The sequence below is a fragment of the Elephas maximus genome, chromosome 4 (assembly GCF_024166365.1).
Source record: "Elephas maximus indicus isolate mEleMax1 chromosome 4, mEleMax1 primary haplotype, whole genome shotgun sequence".
Taxonomy (NCBI): domain Eukaryota; kingdom Metazoa; phylum Chordata; class Mammalia; order Proboscidea; family Elephantidae; genus Elephas; species Elephas maximus.
Genome location: NC_064822.1, coordinates 197,009,140 through 197,030,652, shown reverse-complemented (window position 1 = coordinate 197,030,652; position 21,513 = coordinate 197,009,140). Strand labels below are relative to the sequence as shown.

Genomic DNA, 21,513 nt, shown 5'->3' with positions numbered 1-21,513 from the left:
CAGCACAGAAGGCACCCCTGGGCCCCTTAGCCAGGCAGCACCGAGGAAGGCATCCCACGGGGAGAAGGTGGACAGCAGGTGGTGGTGGGACTCCATGGCACAGTCTGTCAGGGCAGGGCTGGGGGCAGAAGCGCCGCCCACCTCTCTGAGGAGGCCATGCCTCACCTTTAGTGCCCTTTGTCCTGCCTTCCTCTCAGCCTTGGGGGTCACCAACACCCTCCGATAAACTCCACTTTGCTGGGGTTACCCAGAGTCACAAAGCCCAAGTGGTAAAGAAGGACATGTAAACGCTGACACATCACATGTCTGATTCCAGCAAATGTGAGAAGTGGCCCTGCTGTCGGAGCCAAGCTTTGGGACAGCTGACACAGACAGGCTCCAGGCACATGTGGAGGGCTCGGCCCCAGGGTCCCCCCAACCCACCCTCCAGGGCATATGCCCCCACCCCACTGCCACCCAGTGTGAGCTGGACAAGCCAGTTCTTACTGGAGACTCCTGAGGAAAGAGCCCAGGGAATCTAGGTGGCAGGTGGGGCTGAGGGTCCTGGCTTTGCTGCCACTACTCAGCTGACCACAGGCTAGACACCTAAGAGCGAAGGTCTGCCTCCCATAATAAACTCCCATGGCCAGGGGCTGCTGCTGGGTAGGGTCATGCACCCCAGGCTGTGGGGAGGGGGCCGAACAGGCAGCTTCCTGTGCAGAACAGGGAGGGCCAGGCTCCTATGCCAGGTAGGCACAAGGCTGGCTTCTCCTTCTCCAAATATGCACAAAGCAAGAGAAACAAAACCAAATTATCTTTTTGTCTTCAAGAGAGTTGAGACAGCTTTTTTGGGCAAAATTGTTTTGTCCTCCTTTCTTCAAAGCTGTGTGTGAAAGACCATCTTTTTTTTCACTGATCAAAGACAAGGAAACACCCATACTAGGTGCACTGACTGGGATGTAGAAATGAGCTAGGATTCATGCGAGACAGGACCAGTCGCCGTGTTGCAGCTTCTACGCAATTCCGTAAAATGTGGCTCTGGAGGGGGACGAGAGATGCCCAGCAAGGCCCTGGGGGACTCTTCCATGTCAGTTCCACCACACCTGCAAACCAGGTGAGGCCAGCTCATAGCTGGACTCAGGGATGAGGTGCCTAGTCCCCTGCTCTGCTCAGCACTTTTCTGAAAAAGTCCCCTCTTGGGGGTGCTACTTGCTTCCCCACCACCCTCTCCCTGGGGAGCCCTTTGAGCCCCAATCCAGTGGGTGGTGGGTCTCCCATCAGGACTCCCAGCCCGGGTCTGCCCTCCTGAACTGCATGAGAAGACATCAGACCACTGCTCAGGTCAGATCAATCGGCAGAGCCTGGTGGGGTCTCAGACTCTTCTGACCTGGGCCATGGCTGGGTGGTGGTCCTGAGGACTTGCTTCTTCACCCCTCCCCACCCCCCACAAGGGTAAGGAGTCCATAGCCATGGGGACAGCCCTGAACTGTGAGGTCAGGAGCCTGGACAAATGCACCTGCTTCCCATCCTTCAGGATGGTTCAAGGGCCAACCTTGAGTGTGTGCTTTGTACAGGCTTCCCCTTCTTCCCTGCCCTTGACCTTGTCTCAGCTGTGCTGGAGGGGGAGGGTTGTCTAAGCAAAGACGGGGGGCTTCTGCAACACCGGTTGCCTGCCCCTTTTGCCTTTCATCCTTTGCCCCTTCCTCCTGCCTAGAAGTTGAGCACGATGGTCAGCAGCACAGCAGCCCTCATGTAGTCATGAGGGCAGATGTCACTCGCTCGGGATGCAGGACAAGGGGCTGCATTCTGCACACCACGTATCACTCAATGCTGTACCTGTTCCTCAGTTGCTTGCCTTTAATTTGAGTGAAGAGCTGTACAGTTTTCATTGGCAGCAGCATCAGCTTTCCTGAGCTCACCCTTTCAACTCACAGACCTTCGCTGGGACCCAGTGACCCCAGTGCTGTGCTGGCCACGGATCAGGGAGAGGACCCATCTCGGGGCTCATCTGGGGGTGGCATCTAGTCTTCTAGGGCACAAGTGGAATATTCATCCCTTGTTTCTTCCAGCTTACCAGGGGGAGCTTTGAAAAGGCCTGTTTTCAGATCCAAGCAGATTGCTTTCCACAGAGTTCACGTCCCTCCCACTGATGTGAGCCTAATGGTGCCCCTCCTCCTCCCCCTCACACCCTTCCTGCCCTAGTACTGCCTCCATGGGGCCTCTTCCTCTTCACCTCAGTTTCCCTGCCAGTACATCAAGTGACTTTGAGGAGGGTCCCTGAGGACACTCCCTATGGACAGCACCTGACCCAGCATTGGAGGAGAGTCTTCCTCAGTGACCCCCATGACCCCAGGCATCCTGGGGCCTCGGTCCTTGCATGGACACCCCCTGAGGAACAGCCAGGGTCACACCAAGCAGAGTTTATTGAGGCTGGTGGGCAGGGCCCACATACAGCATGGGGTGGGTACAGGCGTACTGGACCGGGGTGCTAGCAGCGCAAAGCGGACGAGCTGGGCCCGGGGGCACCCTCCTCTAGCAGGTCTGGGAGCCTGGGGTAGGCATCAAGAGCCACTCCTAGTCCCCCAGGGCTCTTCTGGGGGACTCCCCCTGCTTTCCCCTGAGCTCCAAGTGGGGCAGGTGAGGGCCTCTCCTTGTCTCTGTGGTCAAGGACAGGGTGAACCCTAGGGAGTCTCTATAAAAATTAAAATTCCTTTATAAATTATGGGGGGCAGGGGCTACTTGGGAGCCGACGTCTGCAGCCACCAGAGTCTTGCCTTCCCCCATAGCCCCAGTTTTGCCCCCGAGCCGACCCTGAGGGCAGAGGGCAGAGGGCAGGTATACAGGCACAGAGAGGGCCCAGAAGGACACACAAAAAGAACAGAGGATCAGAATGCAAGGGGCAGACAGGGACAAGGTGACACAGAGAGAAAGGCTGGGTCAGAGGAAAAGAGTGGGGGGAAGGGACAGGGCAGACCCGAGGTCTCCTCTCCAGTGGCCCCCAAAGGCTGTGTCTGGGGAACGAGGATGAGGAAGGAGTTCCCAGTGGAGTCCAGAGACCCCATGAACATAAGGTCCCACGTGCCCCTAGTCCTTGCCAAAGCCACTGAGGCCTCTTGAGACCCCCTCAGCCCAGCTGGCCCGGAGCAGTAGAGGCAGCGTGGAGAAGGAGGGCGGCAGCTACTCCAGGTAGATGTCCTCTGTGGGGCAGGCGTACTCCAGGTGCTCTTGGTAGTACTCCAGGAAGGCGCGGCTGGGCAAGGAGGGTGGCGCCGTCAAAGCCTCTCCCACTCTCCAGCCCCCCCTCCCCGCCAGAGCTGCGACCCCACCCCACTGCCCTCTCCTGCCCCCCGCCTGCACCGACCTTCACCCCGGTCCCACCTGAGTCTCCCTACCCCTACCCTGGCCTCACTGCTCCCCGATTTCTCCCGCCCCAAAACCCCCGTCCCTGCCCAACTCACCCCACACTCTGCGCCACAGGCCGCATGGACTCCTGGGAGACAAACACGTGGCAGGCGAAGCGACTCAGCAGGGGGTGCTTAGTGATGAAGCCGAAGTAGCTGGGGGGGGGCATGGGGGTCAGAGGCTCCGCCCCTCGAGCCGCCCCCCCAAGGGTCAGGGGAAAGAGAAGGCTTGGGGAGAGGGCAGGGAGAGGAGGGTCATAGGACTTGAGGGGGCCAGCCAGCTCAGTGCTCCTAATACGAGTCGGAGATCTTTCCAGGATCCCCGCAAAGCACGGTGTCCGGCAGTGTCATAGGCTCACCTGCCAGACTGCCCCTCCAGTGCCAGCGTCTCCCTCCCCCCTCCACCACCTGGATCTGCCTGCGCAGCCCACTGGGGTGCAAGTCCTCCCTGCGCTGTCTGGACGTGCCCTGCAGACTCAAGCCTCCTGGCCTGCCCTGCCCACCTCTGGGCCTGCCACCCGGTGGCTATTTTAGGGCCCAGCTCCTAAACCCTCTGGGCCTGCTAAGTCTCCACCCCAGACCTGCACGTTTGTGCATTTCTGGAGCCTGCCCCTCCAGTCATCTCATCGGAGACACGACTACAAATTACTGTGGAGGGGGGAGGTCGGCACCCTGCAGCCTGACACCCTGTGGGCCTGGGGCCTGTCGCCCCACCAGATGGAGCCCACATGACTGTCACCACCATAAAGAGAGGTCAGTTGTCCCCGAACATACCACGACGACTCATCTGACTTCCGCAAATTCACTAAAAACCACATCTCAATAAAGCTACCTAGGGAGAAAGTCCCTGTCTCAAATCCCTTCTTGAAATAAGTACAAGAGCTGACAATTACATGTTGCTTACGACATGCCAGGCACTGTCCTTAGTGTGTAAACCCACCACCCCTGGTGAGGGAGATGTGCTGTAGAGACTGGGCCTAAGCTCAGAGAGGGTTGGTGACTGGCCTCAGGACACAGCCAGTCAGCAGCAACAGGGTCTGATCTCAACACCACTGCTCATCTAAACATCACACCTGACACATGCCCCAACCTGCCACCTGTTAAAAAACAAAATGAGTTAGCCCCTCACTATAACACTCTCTGCTTCCCCTCCTCATGTGAGGGGCTTGCTGGGTACTGGACCTCACAGCACCTGCCTGCTCTGGACGCAGGGCCAGCGAGGCTGAGGAAGGATGGGCCTTTAAATGGCTCTTGAGCCCACTGCTCCATCTCTTGTCACCAAGCCCCACATCTGATTATCTCTTCCCTGCATCGGGGCAGTTGGTCCCTGTCAGGTCCACACCTGAGCTGGGGCATGCAGCTCCCTTTGGTTGGGAAATAGGACTGTCTTCCTCCCTGTGGTGGCAATGCTGTCCATGACCACTGGCCTCCTGGGCCAGGGCAGTGCCCCCCATCTGGTCTGAGCCCAGGGGCCGTCCTGCCTTCCTGTACCTCTCAACTCAGGTCCACCTCCCCAACCAGCAGGGCCCCAGGGTCTCTGCCACAGAAATGCCCAAATGACACGTGCTGCCCTCGCCATCTGTTGTGGCCTCCGCTTGCCCCTGGGGTCACCACCTCCCACTGTCCATCAGGCCTGCTCAGCCGTCACCTCCCTGCTCCAGACTGAGCTCTTCACTCCAGGCCTCACTCCGACACTCTGAGCCGGATACCGACTGCCACTTCTAGACCTGGTCACTCTGTTCCTTCTCTTAGCATGTGGCGCCACCTACTGCCCACCCCCAGGTCGACCTCCACCCCAAGTCCTGTCTGTCCCATTTTCCAACGTCTCCTGCGTCTGTGTGCTTCTCCCCACTGCAAGCAGTGGCTAGAACCGGCTATCGGCTGGCCCCTTGGCTGCACCACACCTTGCATGGAGCGCCTCAGGGCCCAGGACTGATGGGGTTAATACAAGCTCCTTGGCACAAATGGCCTAGGCCTCTACTGATGCCTCCATCCTCATCACAGCTGCCTCCCTGACACCCTGCAGAAGAGCAACCCACAGGCCTCTGCTCAGCTGCCCCCCCCACCCCTGACTCAGCATTCGAGGTTCAGCGGGGGTCTCCGGGAGAAATGGCCACGTCTCCTCCAGGTCTGCTCAGCAGTGCCCTACGGACACAGTCGGATGGCCCAGAGACATCTTTTTCACACACTGTCTGTGTACGGCTCCTACCCAGATTAGACGTGCAGGGTGGGCACAGGAGGCCCTTGGGGTTGGGGGTGCTCAGAAAATGGGCTCTCACCAGCTGTTGCGGGGGTGGCAGCCACAGAAGGAGATGTTCTTCATCTGGAAGAAGTGGCTGCAGCGCTCAAACTAGAACACAGGTGAGCAGACATGCTGGGGTCAGACGGCAGGAAGGCCAGGCCCCTTCCAGGTCCACCACCCTGGCCCACAGGCTAACCCTCTTGCCATGCCTCTAGCCCTCCCTGCTGTGCCACAGTTCTCCAACCCTCACCTCAGTTCCACCTCCACTCAAACTCAGCTTGACTCCCCGAAGGGAGATCTCGAGGTCACAGGAGGCAGGAGGGCGCAGGTGGACGGTCAGCTTCCGGGCTGTGGCAATCTGGGGAGGAAAAGGGGGTCTCAAGGGGCTCACGAAGCCTCATTCCCTCCCTTGGTGGAACTGTGCCTGTCACTTTTAAGTTCCTTTTGAAGACACTTTTAAGTTACGTTTGAGGCATGTAACACAGTTCTGGAGAAGGTGAGACACGCAGCCCCACCCATCTCCTTATAGCCTTAGCCAGTGCTCCCTTGGCTCAGGTGGGTGCTGGGAAACCCCCCATCTACTCACTGCCTGGCCCTCAGGGGCTGAGTGAGCCCTAGAGGCAGGGCTGGTCTGTCTGCCCCCAGTCTGTCTGTCCCCTCCTGCCTCTAGCCACACTCCCAGGGCCTGCAGGTGGGCTGGTGCTCACTCAAGTCCAGAGGAAATGAATGAATGAATGTAGGGCCCAGGGCTGGGAGAGCTGGACTTGTTTTTCAGACAGGAACAGGACAGGCTGAAGGGCAGGAGGGGCTGGCAGTGGGTGGGGCCTACCGAACTGGCCAAGAAGCCCTGGGTGATGGGGCCAGCTGCAAGCTCTGCCAGGCCCACCTGCTCAGCCTCTGAATCAGGATGGCGGGCCGGGGAGGGGGGTGTTCCTTCCTAAGCTGCCTCCATGGCACCCCTTGAATCCAGCCTAGAGCCACCAGGGGCTGTAGCCAGCCTACAGGGCTGGTGTGGCCCGCTGCATGGCCTCCCACCTCTCAGCCTCACTTGGCCTTGCAGCCCCCACAGCCCCCCAGCCACAGCCCCCCAGCCTGACCTTCTGCATGGCTGCACAGAGGATGCCATTGCCCTGGTGACAGGGCACCTCCACAGAGCCCAGGAACTGTACGTCGAATCGGTCCACCCAGCAGGGACTCCGCTTGCTCCCTGCAGAGTCACACAAGGCCCAGGTCAGGGGATGGGGGGCCAGTGTGACAGCCGCCCCTCAGGGACAGGGCCTCACCCAGCAGGTCCTTGGCAGGGCCGGGCACTGCGTGGGCGTAGAAGGCAGGGAAGATTCCTCGCTCCCCTGTCCTCATGTTGAAGCCACGGAACCAGAAGTCATCCTCCTCGGCCTCCACCAGCACGGGGTCATCCACATCCAACTCCAGCTCATCCGGATGACGAGGGATGAACCTGAGGTCAGAGCTGGAGGTGAGAGGTCACCCAGGAGAGGGGAGGGCTGAATAAGTGGCATCCCCCCAGGTCCCACAAGGTCTATAGGAAGGAGAAAAGGGTCTGACCAGGGCTGTGCTCCCCAGTGGCTGGAGTGAGGGAGCGGCTGTACCTGAAGACAGCCCGGTGGGTTTGTTCCCGCTCTTCACCGTTCACCAGACAGGAGAAGAGGCCAAAGGACTCAGTGCCTGAGACAGAGATGAGGGAGACAGAGGCAGGAGACAGAGATGGGGATGACAGTACCTGAAGGTGTGGCTTGGGCTGGGGCCAGGCTCCCCATCTGCCTGCCCCACAAGGTCTGGTGTCACTACCCTAAGACAGGAGTACAGAGCAGGCCTCCCCACCCGATTCCCCACCCAACTGGGGTCTGGAGAGCCCTGAGGTCCACGTTCTGGGCCAGAAGGCAGCAGAGGCCTTGACCAGGGGAGAGCCACAGGCTGCCCTCAGTGCTTTGGGCGACCAGTGGAGCCCAGACAGCCTACACAGAAGGGACCATCTGCTCTTCCCCCACCTCCCACTCACTGGAGGATCGAGATGTGCTGTTGACAAAGACGTTGAGGAACTTCTTGGAGAAGGTAAGGTCTGGGCTGTCCGGTGATGCATCCTCCAGGTCCACACCTCCGTTGCTGCCCAGCAGCCCAGCCCCGGCCTCCTCCTCGCTGGCCTCACCTCCGCTGTCCTCGCTGTCCTCGCCAAGGCCAGCACAGCGCCGCAGGCTCACCAACTCCAGCTGGGTGTGCTCATCCACCACCAGCGTGTACTTGACCGCGTCATATACCAGCGAGGCATCCCGCGGCACTGTGGGGCCCGCGCTCCCGCTCCTAGGCGGCCCTGCGTTGTCCTCTGCGTCATCCTCCTCCTCCTCTTCCTCCTCGGAGCAGGCAGCTGAGTAGGCGCGGCCCTGGTGGGCAGCGCGGCCCACCGCAGCCCACAGCGGTGTGATGGTGTCTCGCGTGGGGTTGCTAAGGAAGAGGCAGGGCCCGGGCTGTGCTGGGCTGGGCCGGGTGGGTGCAGGGGGTGTGGGTGGGGGCTGCCCGCACAGCGTCTCCATGTCCACCAGCTCCACACCAACTTGTGCCGCTGTTTCGGTAGCCTCGGTGTCCCCACCGGCCAGCGACGTGGACTCCCCAGGCGGGCGCGGCGATAGGCACTGGCCCGGGCAGCGGATGGGCGAGGAGCCCTCGGAGATCATGCGGCTCACCAGGTTGCTGAGCAGCCAGGGCGAATCTGCATCCTCGCTGAGGTCGGGTTCCGACTCGGACCCGGACTCGTACTCGCTGTTGGTGTCGTCGGGACCCACTGGCAGGAAGGCGGGGCGGCGCGGGGGCTCGCACGGGGGCTCGGGTTCGGGCTCTGGTTCCGAGGCCGGCGACGAGGCCTCCTCAATGGAGTTGGTGAGGTGCGAAGAGCGGCCACTGCTGCTGCTGCCACCGTCGCTGCTCAGCTCCAGCTCGGTCTCCGAAATGGACGAGATCATACGGCCCAGGCGCGAGCCGCCGGCGTCCTCCGAGTCGGAGCCCGGAGTGGACAGCTCCTGGCTGCTGCGTCTGCCCCCACGGCCCCCGCTCGAGTGGCTCCCCAGGTCGGCCTCGATGCCAGGGTCTGAGGACGGCGAGGCCCCGCCTGGCGCTGCGGAGTCCGCGGGCTGGTTCCCTTCGCAGTCACAGGCTGGGCGTGCTGGGGACTGTGGCCCGTAGGGACTTGTGTCCGTGGGCGCGAGGGCGCCGGGGGGCTCTGTGAGGAAAGGGGAGGGCGGAAGGGGGATTGGAAGGGCGGTGGTGTCCCGGTCACCATGGCCCAGCCTCCTTCCAGCAGCCACCCCGGCCCTTCTCCTCCCCCTCCCTGTCCTCCGTGTAGGCACCATCCACTCACTGCCCACCTTGGAGGGACTCCTGTGGGGGTGAGCACAGCAGGGTCTCCTGCCAGGAGGCTGGGGGGGCGGGGTCGAAGCCTCCATTGTTGTTCAGGGAGTCCTGGGGGTGGAGAGGCAAGAGCAGGGCTGAGGAAGGGCTCTAGTCCCTAGGGTGGAAGGAGCAGGCTGCCTGGGGTCCTGCCACTCACCTGTGCTCCCAGGGTAGTCAAGTGGAGAGTGGTGGGCCTGTGCTTGTGGGGTTCATTGGCAGAGGGAGAGGGGATCAGGGCCTCTGGGGCAGGATCATCTGAGCTGGGGAGGCTTCCCTCCTCACCCTCCCCATCTCCATCCTCCTCTTCTTCATCCTCCTCCTCCTCCTCCTCTTCATTGTCATCGATCATCTCAAACTCCTGGAAGTCATCCTGGAAGGAGCAGATGGGGTGTGGCTGCTCCGATCGCCCCAGGTTGAGGCTGTCCTGCAGTAAAAAGGGGGACAGCAGGGTTGGGCCAGGGTGCAAGGCAGCGACTCGGGGTGACAGGTCCCAGAAAAGGGACAAGCAGGGAGCAAGTCAGGCAGAGCCACCTGGGTCCACTCAGCCCACCACCACCAGTATGAGGGTCTAAAGCACACAGGTTCTTGGGAAGGGCCCACACTTCTACGCCAGGACAACAGAGGGCCATGGCAGTGGTCCCAATCCACCCCGCAAGCCTTCATCCTGCCACTAGCTGGCCCCATTCCACACTAACACTGCTTTCTTCTTAGCGTTCAACAGTTTACAGTGATCATACATGGGTTTAGGTCTGTTCCCCACTAGACTGCAAGCCCCACGAGGGCAGGGCTGTGCCCACATTTTGCACCGGTGTCCACAGTCCCGAGAACAGAACCTGGTGCACAGAGGTCATTTGGTTAACATCGGGTAAGTGAATGAACACCTGGAGGGACACAGCCTGCACGAACCTTGGGGCCTGTGACACCTTTGCCAGTGACTCCATTCCTCCCTCCCCTCCTACCAGCCAGGCCTCTGGGGAAGGCTTCCTCCTTCTCTGGGAAGTCCTCCTGACTTCCTCAGTTTTGTTCGGTCCCCTTCCCTCTCATAGCACCTTGTGCACCCCCATTGGAACCCAGCCCTTGACATGTAGGCAGTCACTGTCCCTTACATGTCTGTCTCCTGAGGGCCAGGGTTACACCTGTCATGTTCAGCTCCTAGCACCCAGAAGTCCCCAGTGCCTATCCCATGGCTCAGAAATGTTCTTGAATGAATGAAACTAAGGAGACATGGAGAGACAGGAAGGTGGAGGAGATGGGGGAGTGAAAAGATTTAAGGAGGTGGAGAGATGAGGCAAAGGCTGGAAAGGTAAGGGCAAGATGCCGTGAGATGGCAGCTGGAAGGCCCCAGGTCTTTCTGGGAAATGACCTGAGCACTTAGCATTTAGTCTGCAAAGCTGATGCACACCGCCCCTCCCCCAGGCTGCCACTGGTGGGGGTCAGGCAAGAGCAGCTGGGGAAGGTCGAATCTGGGCCCTCAGCAGAGGACCTACTTATTCTGTTAGAAAAGAGCTTTGATAAGAGGACTAACCCAAGGCCAAGAAGCTAAGGAGGCTGGGGGCAGTAAGAGGAGCTCATGCTTCAAGGCAGAGCTCAGACCCACCCCAAAACTCCAACGGAACTCTAAGCAGAGCCTGAGAGAGACCCTCCCTCCATCGGTCTCTGTGGGCCCAGCAGCATTCCCACCTTCTCGCAGTGGTCTGAATCGTAGCTGAGGCCGAGGCCACAGTCGTCGGTGATCTCAGAGAGATCTTCATCATCAAATTCTTCCAGGCTTATGTCCTGAGGAGCCCTGGAGAGGAGCCCAGGGTCAGAGAGCAAGGACAGGGCTCCCGAAAGAGCCACCAACCCTGGACTCTGGCCCAGGGGTGGTCCTTATGGGAGGCCAAGGGAGAACCGCAGCTTCAAGGGGTCTCCAGAGCCTCCAGCCCCCAGACCTGGATCCTGACGTCAACTTGAACCCTAAGCTCTGCTCTCTGGGGATCCCCTCCCCCATTGCACTGCACCAGCCCCAGAGGAAGCCACCCTCCTCCCTCACAGAGCCAGCATCTGCTCCTCCCTTCCTGGCTCACTGAGGCCCTCTGAGTCTCACAGCCTTGGCCCCAGGGGAGTTCCACTGCGAAAGGAGTAGGGGGGAAGGGAGCTGAAGCTGCAGCAGCAGGAGGGAGGGGTCAGCTGCTCTCAGGACTTAGCCTGGCCTGTTTGCCTCCCTCCTGCCCACAGCCGGCCTGCACCCAGAGGTCCAGCCCCCTCCCCACCCTGTTCCTTCCCCCAAGGCTCCGGGCTTGGCTTCAACTCCCTCCCTGGGTCCCACCACGGGCCTCCACCAAGAGGGACCCCACTGGGCCACAAGGACACTGGGTGCAGAGGATATGCCCAGCCTCCTGCCCACCGGCTGCCTGCGGAGGCTCAGGCCAGGGCCTCGGCCCTTGACAGACAGGTCGGCCACCCAGGCTGGGTGCGGCACCGGGTCCCAGCGGTAGATGGGGGAGGGGAGGTGCGACAGTGGCTAGGATCACTGGGGCTAGAGAATGGGGCAAAAATGGAGAGAACCCGAAGGTGGGGGGAGCAGGACTCACAGGCCTCCAGAGCGGGGGAGGGGGATGGTGTTGGGTCCGCAAAGGCCAGGGGTGTGGGTGAAGGTGGGCAGCGGAGGAGTCTGAGGACCAGGCGGAGAGGGGGCTGCAGCAAGGCAAGGGGCCCGCCGAGGCCTGGGGCGCCAAGGTGCGTACCTGCAGCCTGGTGGCGACAGCGAGTGAAAGGTGGAAAGAGAAAACATCTCCGCCCGATCCGCCATCTTCTCCGGGGAAAGGCCTCCCGACCGCGGCGGGGGAGGGGCGGACGGAGCGACAGCCCCGCGCGTCCCTCGGCCCTCGGCCCTCCCCAGGTCACCTCGTGACACGCCCTGCGACACCCGCGCCGGCACACCTCGCGACACCCGGCCGGACTCAGCGGCAGCGCGAGCGGCAGCGCCGCAGGGGGACGGGGAGGAGGAGAGGGAGGATCGGGGCCAGGAGGGAGGGAACCGAGAAGGGCGGGGAGGGGGCGACGGGGAAGCTGGTTGGCGGAGAGGCTGTGGTTTGACGGAGGCGCTGGTTGGGGAAGGACCGGGTGTGCTGCGCGTTTTTCTGCGGGCGGGGGGCGGGTACCAGGTGAGAAGCGGATTGGTGGGGGGCCAGGTTCCTGGGAAGGAGGATCTGCGAATGGGAAGGGGTGAGGGTGAGAGCCCTTGAGATCCAGGAGCCTGCGGTGGGAAAGGAGGGAGGCAGCGCCCTGGGACCGCAGACCTCTGGTAACTGGGTTTTCTTTGAAGGGGAGTCTGGCGGAAGCTGGATGGGGCCCCAGGAGCTGCGCTGACCTCCCAAGGGATCCAGAACAGAAGAGCAGGGTCCGAAGCCTGGATCTGGGGGTGATTCGGGCCTAGACGGGGCAGCACATCTAGGGGATGGAGGAGCTGTCCGCCGCCGGGTGCTGATCACAGCGGGTGGAGCTGTTCCTCCTCCAGGTGCTGATCCTGACTGAACCTGAGCTTTCGGTCCACATCACACAATAAGTAGGCTGGACAGAGGTATTGACAGCAGCAGGTGAAGTTATAACCCTGACGCTCTGTTCACTCAGTTACAGAAAAGTGTTGCTTAGGCACCGGCTGGACCCCTGGTGGAGTAGAGGTTAAGCATTTGGCTGCTAGCAGTTTGAATCCACCAGCCGCTCCTTGAAAACCCTATGGGGCAGTTCTGCTCTGTCCTACAGGGTCGCTGTGAGTTGGAATCAACTTGACAGCAATGGGTTTGGTTTTGGAGCACCAGCTATGTGTCTGGCTCTGTTTAGGACACCACCCTGCTCTGATGGAGCTATGTGGGAGAGTGAAGGTTGCTCGAGAAGTTAAACTAGGTCAGGGTCAGCTAGTGATGGAGTCAAGGAAGGGACGATCAGGAAGGGAAGGGGAGATAAGGACAGGTGGGGAGAGAGGAAACTCTTGGGGAAGATATTACAGAGATTGGCTAAAGAAAGATGGTGGACTTTCAACAGCAGGAGTGCAATGAAATTATCCTTTTTTTTTTTTTTTTTTTTACATTTGATGGAAATTATGTGTACTATTTCTTATGACTAAATTACTTCTGTGGCAAATTATTTCTGAGGGAAGGATGAGGCACTTGAGTGTTAATGCCTGAAAACCACCTGGGAAGGACCGCCTCAGCCTGCAGAGGATGGCAATCATTCAAGTTCAGGGAGAAGGCTCATGGCCATGGGAAGATTGATCATGACCTCTTTCATGCCCCAAATGAAACTTGTACATTACCTCTACTACAGTGTTTTCCTAAGACTGGCCTTTATTAGTTTACACTTCCTTCCCTGGTGACTGAAAACTGCTGGAGAGCAGAGATGCTGTCTTACCTCTCTTTGAATCCCCAAGCTCCAAGCACAGTGCCTGGAACACAGTAGGTGCACAGGACACGTGTGAAAAAGGGAATAACTAAATGAATGAGAGCCATTATGAGTTCCATCCAGGTCAGGAGCACCAACTCACTGTTTATGAACAGTGCTCATGAAAATGTTTCCCATTTCTGAGGTTCAAGGAGCCTGGACATATTAACCTCTCCCTTTTCCCCACTGTCATGGATGGAATTATGTCCCCCCAAAAATGTGTGTATCTACTTGGTTAGGCCATGATTCCCAGTATTCTGTAGTTGTCCTCCATTTTGTGAATGTGATTTTATGTTAAAGAGAATTAGGGTGGGATAGTAACACCACCCTTATCCAGGTCTCATCCTTGGTCCAATGTAAAGGGAGTTTCCCTGGGGTGAGGCCTGCACCACCTTTTATCTCTCAGAAGATAAAAGGAAAGGGAAGCAAGCAGAGAGTTGGGGACCTCATACCACCAAGAAAGCAGCACCAGGAGCGGAGCACATCCTTTGGACCCACGGTCCCTGCGCCTGAGAAGCTCGGGGGAAGATTGAGGACAAGGACTTTCCTCCAGAGCTGACAGAAAGAGAAAGTCTTCCCCTGGAGCTGACACCCTGAATTTGGACTTGTGACTTACTAGACTGTGAGAAAATAAATTTCTCTTTGTTAAAGCCATCCACTTGTGGTATTTCTGTTATAGCAGCACTAGATGACCAATACATCCACTAAGCTTCACAGTCTCCCTGGAATTCACAAACAGTTTTGGCCCCAACTTATTGTATTTCCTCTTGATCTTGAGTCTTGACATCAAATGGGTTACCCTGGACATCCAGGTAAGTGGCCCACCTAACACCTCAGTTCTTTAGCTTCTGATCAACCAGTAACTGTTGATTCTCTCAACTCTCGTGACCTCTCCCATAAAGAGCCCCCCGGATTTACTGTCACCTGGAATTGCATCAGCCTTGAAATATTATATTCTTCAATCTTAGGTCATAACCCTGACCACTCTCCTCAAGCCCCTCACTTTCTTTTTCTCCTGCTTATCAGATGATTCATCCCCAGTTTCCCAGGGGGCTTCCACCTCCAATTTTATATGTGGTAACTTCCATTTGTCCCCCACAGCGCAGATGAAAGGTCACCAGCTCTACAGCCTGAGAGATTGTGGCACCAGTCTATCTTGCCACCAACTTTCTGCATGTGAGCATTATTCGGTCCCTATGTACCTCAGTTTACCCCTCAGTACAACTCATGAAGGCCCAGGCGGGGCCCTACCACTTGTTCATGCTCATTCAATGTTGATTCTTTCCCCTGCTCTTCAAACCTAACTGTAGTTGATTGAATGGTGCCCCCCTCAAAAGATATGTCCACTTCCTAATGTCTAGAGCCTATGGATATTACTTTATGAAGAACAAAATGTAATTCAATTAAGGATCTTGAAAGAAGGAGCTTATCCTGGATTATCTGGTAGACCCTAAATGCAATCACATGTGTCCCTATTAAGAGAGGCAGAGGGCATTTAGAGAGACAAGAGGAGAAGAAAATTGATCAGAGAGTCAGATATTGGGTGATGCAGCCACAAGCCAAAGAATGCCTGCACCACCAGAAGCTAGAAGAGGAAAGGAATGGATTCCTCCCTAGAGCATCTGAAGGGAACACGGCCCTCCTGACACCTTGATTTCAGACTTCTGGCCTCTAGAGCTATGAGGGAATAAATTTCTCTTCTTTTAAATCATGCAGTTTGTGAAAATTTGTTGAAGCAATCCCAGTAAACTAATACACTAACCCACTCCACACTGGGGTCCATCACCTCACAACCTCTTGAGACTCCGCTCTTTCCAGCTCAGGGATACATTGGTGCAGTGCAATGGGTCACTTTTGTGTGGCCTTTCTAGCCATGGTCTTGTAATTCCCACATTCAGTTGGATCACCTTTTTTGGGAATAGGCATAAATATGAATCTCTTCCAATCGGTTAGCCAGGTAGCTGTCTTCCAAATTTCTTGGCATAGATATGTGAGGACTTCCAGTGCTGCATCTGTTTGTTGAAATACCTCAGTTGCTATTCTGCCAATGCCTTCAGTGCAGCCTGGACTTCTTCCTTCAGTATCAGTGGTTCCTGATCATATGTCACCTCCTGAAATGGTTGAACATCAACCAATTCTTTTTGGTATAGTGACTGTATGTATTCCTTGCATCTTCTTTTGGTGCTTCCTGAGTTGTTTAATAATTTCCCCTATAGAATCCTTCAGTATTGCAACTTGAGGCTTGAATTTTTCTTCAGTTCTTTCAATTTGAGAAATACTGAGTGTGTTCTTCCCTTTTGATTTTCTATCTCCAGCTTTTTACACTTCATCATAATACTTTTCCTTTGTCTTCTTCTGCCACCCTTTGAAATCTTCTGTTCAGCTCTTTTACTTCATCGTGTTTTAGTTTTGCTTTAGCTATTGGATATTCAAGAGGAAGTTTCAGAGTGTCTTCTGACATCCATTTAGATCTTTTCTTTCTCTCTTGTCTTTTTAATGACCTCTTGCTTTCTTCATGTATGATGTCCTTGGTGTCATTCCACAACTCATCTGGTCTTCAGTCATTAGTGTTCAATGCATCAAAATTATTCTTGAGATGGTCTCTAAATTCAGGTGGAGTGTACTCAAGGTCTTTCTTTGGTTCTCATAGGCAACTGATGGTCTGATCCACAGTCGGCCCCTGGCCTTGTTCTGGCTGATAATACTGAGCTTTTCCATCATCTCTTTCCACAGATGAAGTCAATTTGATTTCTCTGTGTTCCATCTGGTGAGGTCCATGTGTATAGTTGTCGATTATATCAGTGAAAAAAGGTATCTGCAATGAAGAAGTCATTGGTCTTGCAAAATTCTGTCATGTGATCTCTAGCATCATTTCTATCACCAAGGCCATATTTTTCAAATACCGATCCTTCTTCTTTGTTTTCGACTTTTGCATTCCAATCACCAGTAATTATCGGTGCATCCTGATTGCATGTTTGATCATTTTCAGACTGCCCAAGTTGGTAAAAAATCTTCAATTTCTTCATCTTTGGCCTTAGTGGTTGATGCATAAACTTGTATAATAGTCTAATAACTACTCCATTTCATTTTTGATGATGTCCAATTTTCCTAGCTTCATATTTCATATGTTCCAGGTTCTGATTATTAGTGGATGTTTGCAGCTGTTTCTTCTCAATTTGAGTCATACCACATCAGCAAATGAAGGTCCCAAAAGCTTGACTCCATCCACATCATTAAGATTGACTCTACTTTGAGGAGGCAACTTTTCCCCTCTTGTATTTTGAGTGTCTTCCAACCTGAGAGGCTCATCTTCTGGCACTATATCAGTGTTCCACTGCTATTCATAAGCTTTCCACTGGCTAATTCATTTCAGAGGTAGGCTGCTGAGTTCTTTTTCCTAGTCTGTCTTAGTCTGGAAGCTCAGATAAACTTGTCCACCATGGGTAACCCTAGTGGTATTTGAGTGCCAGTGGCATAGTTTCCAGCCTCACAGCAACACACAAGGTCCCACAGTCAGACAAGCTGACAGACACGTGGGAATATGTCTTAGAGTCCAGTCTTATCTTTGCCTGAAGAGTGGGCCATGGGAATGCTTTTAGTTCTGGGTTAACAGAGTGTCCAGGGGCCATGGTTTCAATGGTTTCTCCAGTCTCAGTCAGACCATTAAGTCTGGTCTTTTTACTAGAATTTGAGTTTTGCTGCAAACTTCTCTCCTGCTCCACCAGGGGCTCTCTGTCGTGTTCCCAGTCAGGAAGGTCGACGGTGGTAGCTGGGCTCCAACTAGTTCTTCTGGTCTGAGGATGATGAAGTCTCTGGTTTATGTGGCCCTTTTGTCTCTTTGGCTAATATTTTCCTTGTGTCTTTGGTGTTCTTCATTCTCCTTTGCTCCAGTTAGGTTGGGACCAATTGATGTGTATTACACGGTCACTTGCAAGCTTTTAAGACCCCAGATGCCACTCACCAAAGTGGGATGCAAAACATTTTCTTAATAACCTTTGTTATGCCAATTGACCTAGATGTCCCCTGAAACCATGGTTCCAACACCCCAGCCCCTGCTACTCTGTCCCTTGAAGTGTTTGGTTGTGTTGAGGAAACCTTTGGTTTAGTCCAGTTGTGCTGACTTCCACTGTATTGTGTGTTGTCCTTCCCCTGGCCTAAGATGGTTGTCTATCTAGTTAGTGAATTCCCCTCTCCCTCCTTCCTTGCCCTGGTATCCATCAAAGAATGTTTTCTTCTGTATTTAAACCTTTTCTTGAGTTCTTATAATAGTGGTCTCATACAATATTTGTCCCTTTGTAACTGACTAATTTCACTGAACACAATGCCTTCCAGATTCATCCGTGTTGTGAGAAGTTTCCTTGATTCATAATTGTTCTTTGTCATTACATAGTATATACCATAATTTGTTTATCTGTTTGTCTGTTGATGGGCACCTAGGTTGTTTCCACCTTTTTGCTATTGTGAACAGTGCTGCAATGACCATGGGTGTGCATCTATCTATTTTTGTGACAGCTCTTATTTCTCTAGGATATATTCCAGAGAGTGGGATTGCTGGATCATATGGTAATTCTACTGCTAGCTTTTTAAGGAAGCACCAAATCAATTTCCAAGGTGGTTGTACCATTTTACACTACCACCAGCAGTGTGTAAGTGTTCCAGTCTCTCCACAACCTCTCCAACATTTATTATTTTGTGTTTTTTGCATTAGTGCTAGCCTCACTGGTGTGAGATGGTATCTCAATGTAGTTTTGATTTCCATTTCTCTAATGACTAATGATCATGAGCATTTCCTCATGTATCCGTTGGCCACCTGAATGTCTTCTTCTGTGAAGTGTCTTTCAAATCCTTTGCCCATTTTTTAATTGGGTTATTTGTCTTTTTGTTGTTGAGGTTTTGCAGTATCTTGTAGATTTTAGGGATTAGACCCTTATCGGGTATGTCGTAGCCGAAAACATTTTCCCAGTCTGGAGGTTGTCTTTTTACTCTTTTAGTGAAGTCTTTTGATGAGCATAAGTGTTTGATTTTTAGGAGCTCCCAGTTATCTAGTTTCTCTTCTGGTGTTTGTGCGTTGATAGTTTTGGTTTATATTCTGTTTATGCCATGTGTTAGGGCTCCTAGCATTGTCCCTATTTTTTCTTCCATGATCTTTATTGTTTTAGACTTTATATTTAGGTCTTATATCAATTTTGAATTAGTTTTTGTACATGGTGTGAGGTATGAGTCTTGTTTCATTTTTTTTTGCAAATGGATATCCAGTTATGCCAGTACGATTTGTTAAAAAGATGATCTTTTCCCCATTTAACGTACTTTGGGCCGTTGTCAAATATCATCTGTTTGTAGGTGGATAAATTTTCATCTTGATTCTCAGTTCTGTTCTATTGTTCTATGTATCTGTTGTTGTACCAGTACCAGTCTGTTTTGACTACTGTGGCAGTATAATAGGCTCTAAAATCAGGTAGTGTTTGCCATTGGATGCATCGAGTCAAGGAAAAGTCAGTGCCCATCAGAAAGAACCTCCTTCCAGAACTAGAAGTTAAAAGGAGCCTGAAAATAGGCAGATTGGTCTGGCCACTTGTGGCGACCACGTGGGTCCACTCATGAGTGGAAGTAGGGACAGTGCAGCAATGAAGAGATGGGCTGAGTTTGGACCTGTTCCGTTGGCACCTGTTGACCTAGCCCACGGGGGCTAGGGATGAGGGAGAGGGGAGGGGATGGCTGGTCAGAAGTAAAAGGAGCTGTGGACGCCTGAAGTTTATGGGTGGAACCCATTGACCTAGCCCAAGGGAGCTAGGGATGAGAGAGTATGAAGGTGCTGTCTGAAGTGCTGACAGGTGTGAATGAATTCTCAAGCCTAAGGCTGCTACCAACTGTGACCTACCTTGGATGGCAAGGGATGAGCTGACCAGAACCTGACCTAAGGAAGAGAAAGATGTTTGACGCTGTGAGCTGGTATAGACTGCTGCAATTTGGTGGCTTGCTCTGTTCAGGACTTTGCTTATGAATGCAAATGCTCAAAGGTTCAACCAGAACAGAGGATTCTTTAAGACCATGAATATGCTTGTCTCCTCCGTACGAGCTTGATAGGGACTGGCAATTTAAACATTGGCTATCTAAAACAGGGGAAGATAAAGGCATGAAGTGACTGGCTAATGTGCTTTCATGAGTGTGCTAACACTCAAAATGAGGGGAGCAGGGGGGATCCCCACTGAATAGATTACTCTTTTCCTAAAGGGTACGGGGAAGAGAGGGTACGGGAAGATGCTGATAGGATTTTATGATTCAGCTGTGAACATTGATTATTAACAGGGTTAATTGTGACCGTAAAAACTGTAATCGTAGAAGCTGTGTGAAACAGTGGTGGACTAAGGGGGGAGGCATTGCTGGACTGCAGTACAGTGGCCCAACCTAAAGTCCCTTAAAGGTTTTGCTATGCCGATAATTCGTGAGGTTCAGAGCAAGGGAATAATCTTTTCTCAGTTAAATTTTATAAGACACCAGAAAGGGTGAAGCTGAGATGAACTACTGGAGAACCTGACCAGATCAGATGGACACTACCAGCAGATCTGAATGGCTGGTATTTGAGTAACCTAACCCTTAGGACTCTTTGCCCTATAGAAGGACTAATTGTTAATGACTGTTTTGGACTGGCAAAATGATTGGGAAGGGGAAGTTATGAAACAACCATGGCTAGAAAAGCCAGGAGTTGGCCTGCAGTGTGATGCATCACTTTTGTGTGGGTTTTCTAGCCATGGTCTTTAACTTCCACCTAAGTAATTGGGTGGGACTGTGTAATAGGGTAATTGTGTCCCACCAAAGGGACTGGTCAGTTTTGTCATCTCCCTGGGCTTGAAATGCATCACCCCAGAAGAGGTAAAAAGAAGATCTCTTCACTACCGATGAAGAACTTATAAGGAAAAATGGAATAGCAAACCAGTTTCAACAATCCTGACCACAGAGCAATCCTAAGAGTCAGAGGGTATTTTCTTAAGATTTTCTCATAGATTTGAAAGTAATAAATACAAACTGTCAGTCTTTTAGTATATTCATAATGTATAGACATAACAAATACAAAGTAAAAATGACAATGGCTAAAACTACAAACAGAAAATATAATAAAGATGAAAACTCAATCATACTTTGCTGACAATGTCATCAAAACCATTTTGCCACTTCCTGAGTCTTGATTTTAAGAATCCAATTCTCTGATATCACCTATATTTCTTGTTCTCTTACTGTGTTACCATGACACCCACAATTCCTTAACTCCATAAGAAGCTTTTTCTGGTTACTGTTGCTGTGTAATGAATTATCCCCAAATTTAGTGGACTAAAGCAACCGTTTTATTCAGCTCAGTCTCTGGGTCAGAAATTCAGGAAGGAATCCAATATGCAGTTTTCACCCGGGGTTTGGTTTTAGTCAGAGGCCATCTGAGCTGGATATCAAGGATGGCTCACCCATAGGTTGGCAGTTGATACTGCTGTCAACTGTGAGCTTAGCTGAAGCTATCAACCAGCAGCTACACGTGGCCTCTCCAGCAGGGCGGTCTCAGGGTTACCTGGACTTCTTGCATGATTGCTGCCTGGCCCCAGAGTGAGTGTCTTAAGACAGCACAGGGGAAACTGCATGGTAATTTCTGATCTAGCCTTGGAAACCACATGGCATCACTTCTGCCCGACCCTATTTGTCAAAGGAGTCATAAGCACATCGAGATTCGAGAAAGGAATCACAGACCCCACACCTCAATGGGAGGCGTGTCCAAGAGCCTCCACAGGCAGCAGTCAAGGAATCAAAGGATGCACTACATTGGGCAAACCTGCTGCAAAAGACCCCTTTAAAGTGTGCAAAAGCAAAGATGTCACTTTAAGGACTAAGGTACATCTGACCCAAGCCATGGTGTTTCCAATAGTCTCATATGCATGTGAAAGCTGGGCAATGAATAAGAAAGACTGAAGAAGAATTGACGCCTTTGAATTATGGTGTTGGTGAAGAATATTGAAAATACCGTGGACTGCAAAAAGAATGAACAAGTCTGTCTTGGAAGAAGTACAGCCAGAGTGGTCCTCAGAAGTGAGG

At 53.6% G+C, this 21,513-nt stretch overlaps 1 protein-coding gene across 1 annotated transcript; it reads right to left on the bottom strand.

The window, feature by feature from the left end:
- Positions 1–2,373: 2,373 nt before the first annotated feature.
- Positions 2,374–12,036, bottom strand: MAPK8IP2 (mitogen-activated protein kinase 8 interacting protein 2). The gene is made up of 12 exons (XM_049884792.1): positions 11,748–12,036; positions 10,702–10,807; positions 9,179–9,445; positions 8,997–9,090; positions 7,640–8,851; positions 7,230–7,305; positions 6,906–7,078; positions 6,720–6,829; positions 5,873–5,980; positions 5,660–5,730; positions 3,438–3,536; positions 2,374–3,229 (listed from the first exon to the last, which is right to left on the bottom strand). The coding sequence occupies exons 1-12, from the start codon at positions 11,810–11,812 to the stop codon at positions 3,157–3,159; spliced, it is 2,454 nt and encodes an 817-aa protein (XP_049740749.1). The 5' UTR covers positions 11,813–12,036; the 3' UTR covers positions 2,374–3,156.
- Positions 12,037–21,513: the final 9,477 nt, after the last annotated feature.

Coding starts and splice junctions, on each gene's coding strand:
- MAPK8IP2 (XM_049884792.1), bottom strand. CDS start 11,812: ATGGCGGATCGGGCGGAGATGTTTTCTCTTTCCACCTTTCACTCGCTG. Junction 10,808..11,747: donor CTGTCGCCACCAGGCTGCAG/GTACGCACCTTG, acceptor GCTCCTCTCCAG/GGCTCCTCAGGACATAAGCC. Junction 7,079..7,229: donor ACCCACCGGGCTGTCTTCAG/GTACAGCCGCTC, acceptor CTCTGACCTCAG/GTTCATCCCTCGTCATCCGG.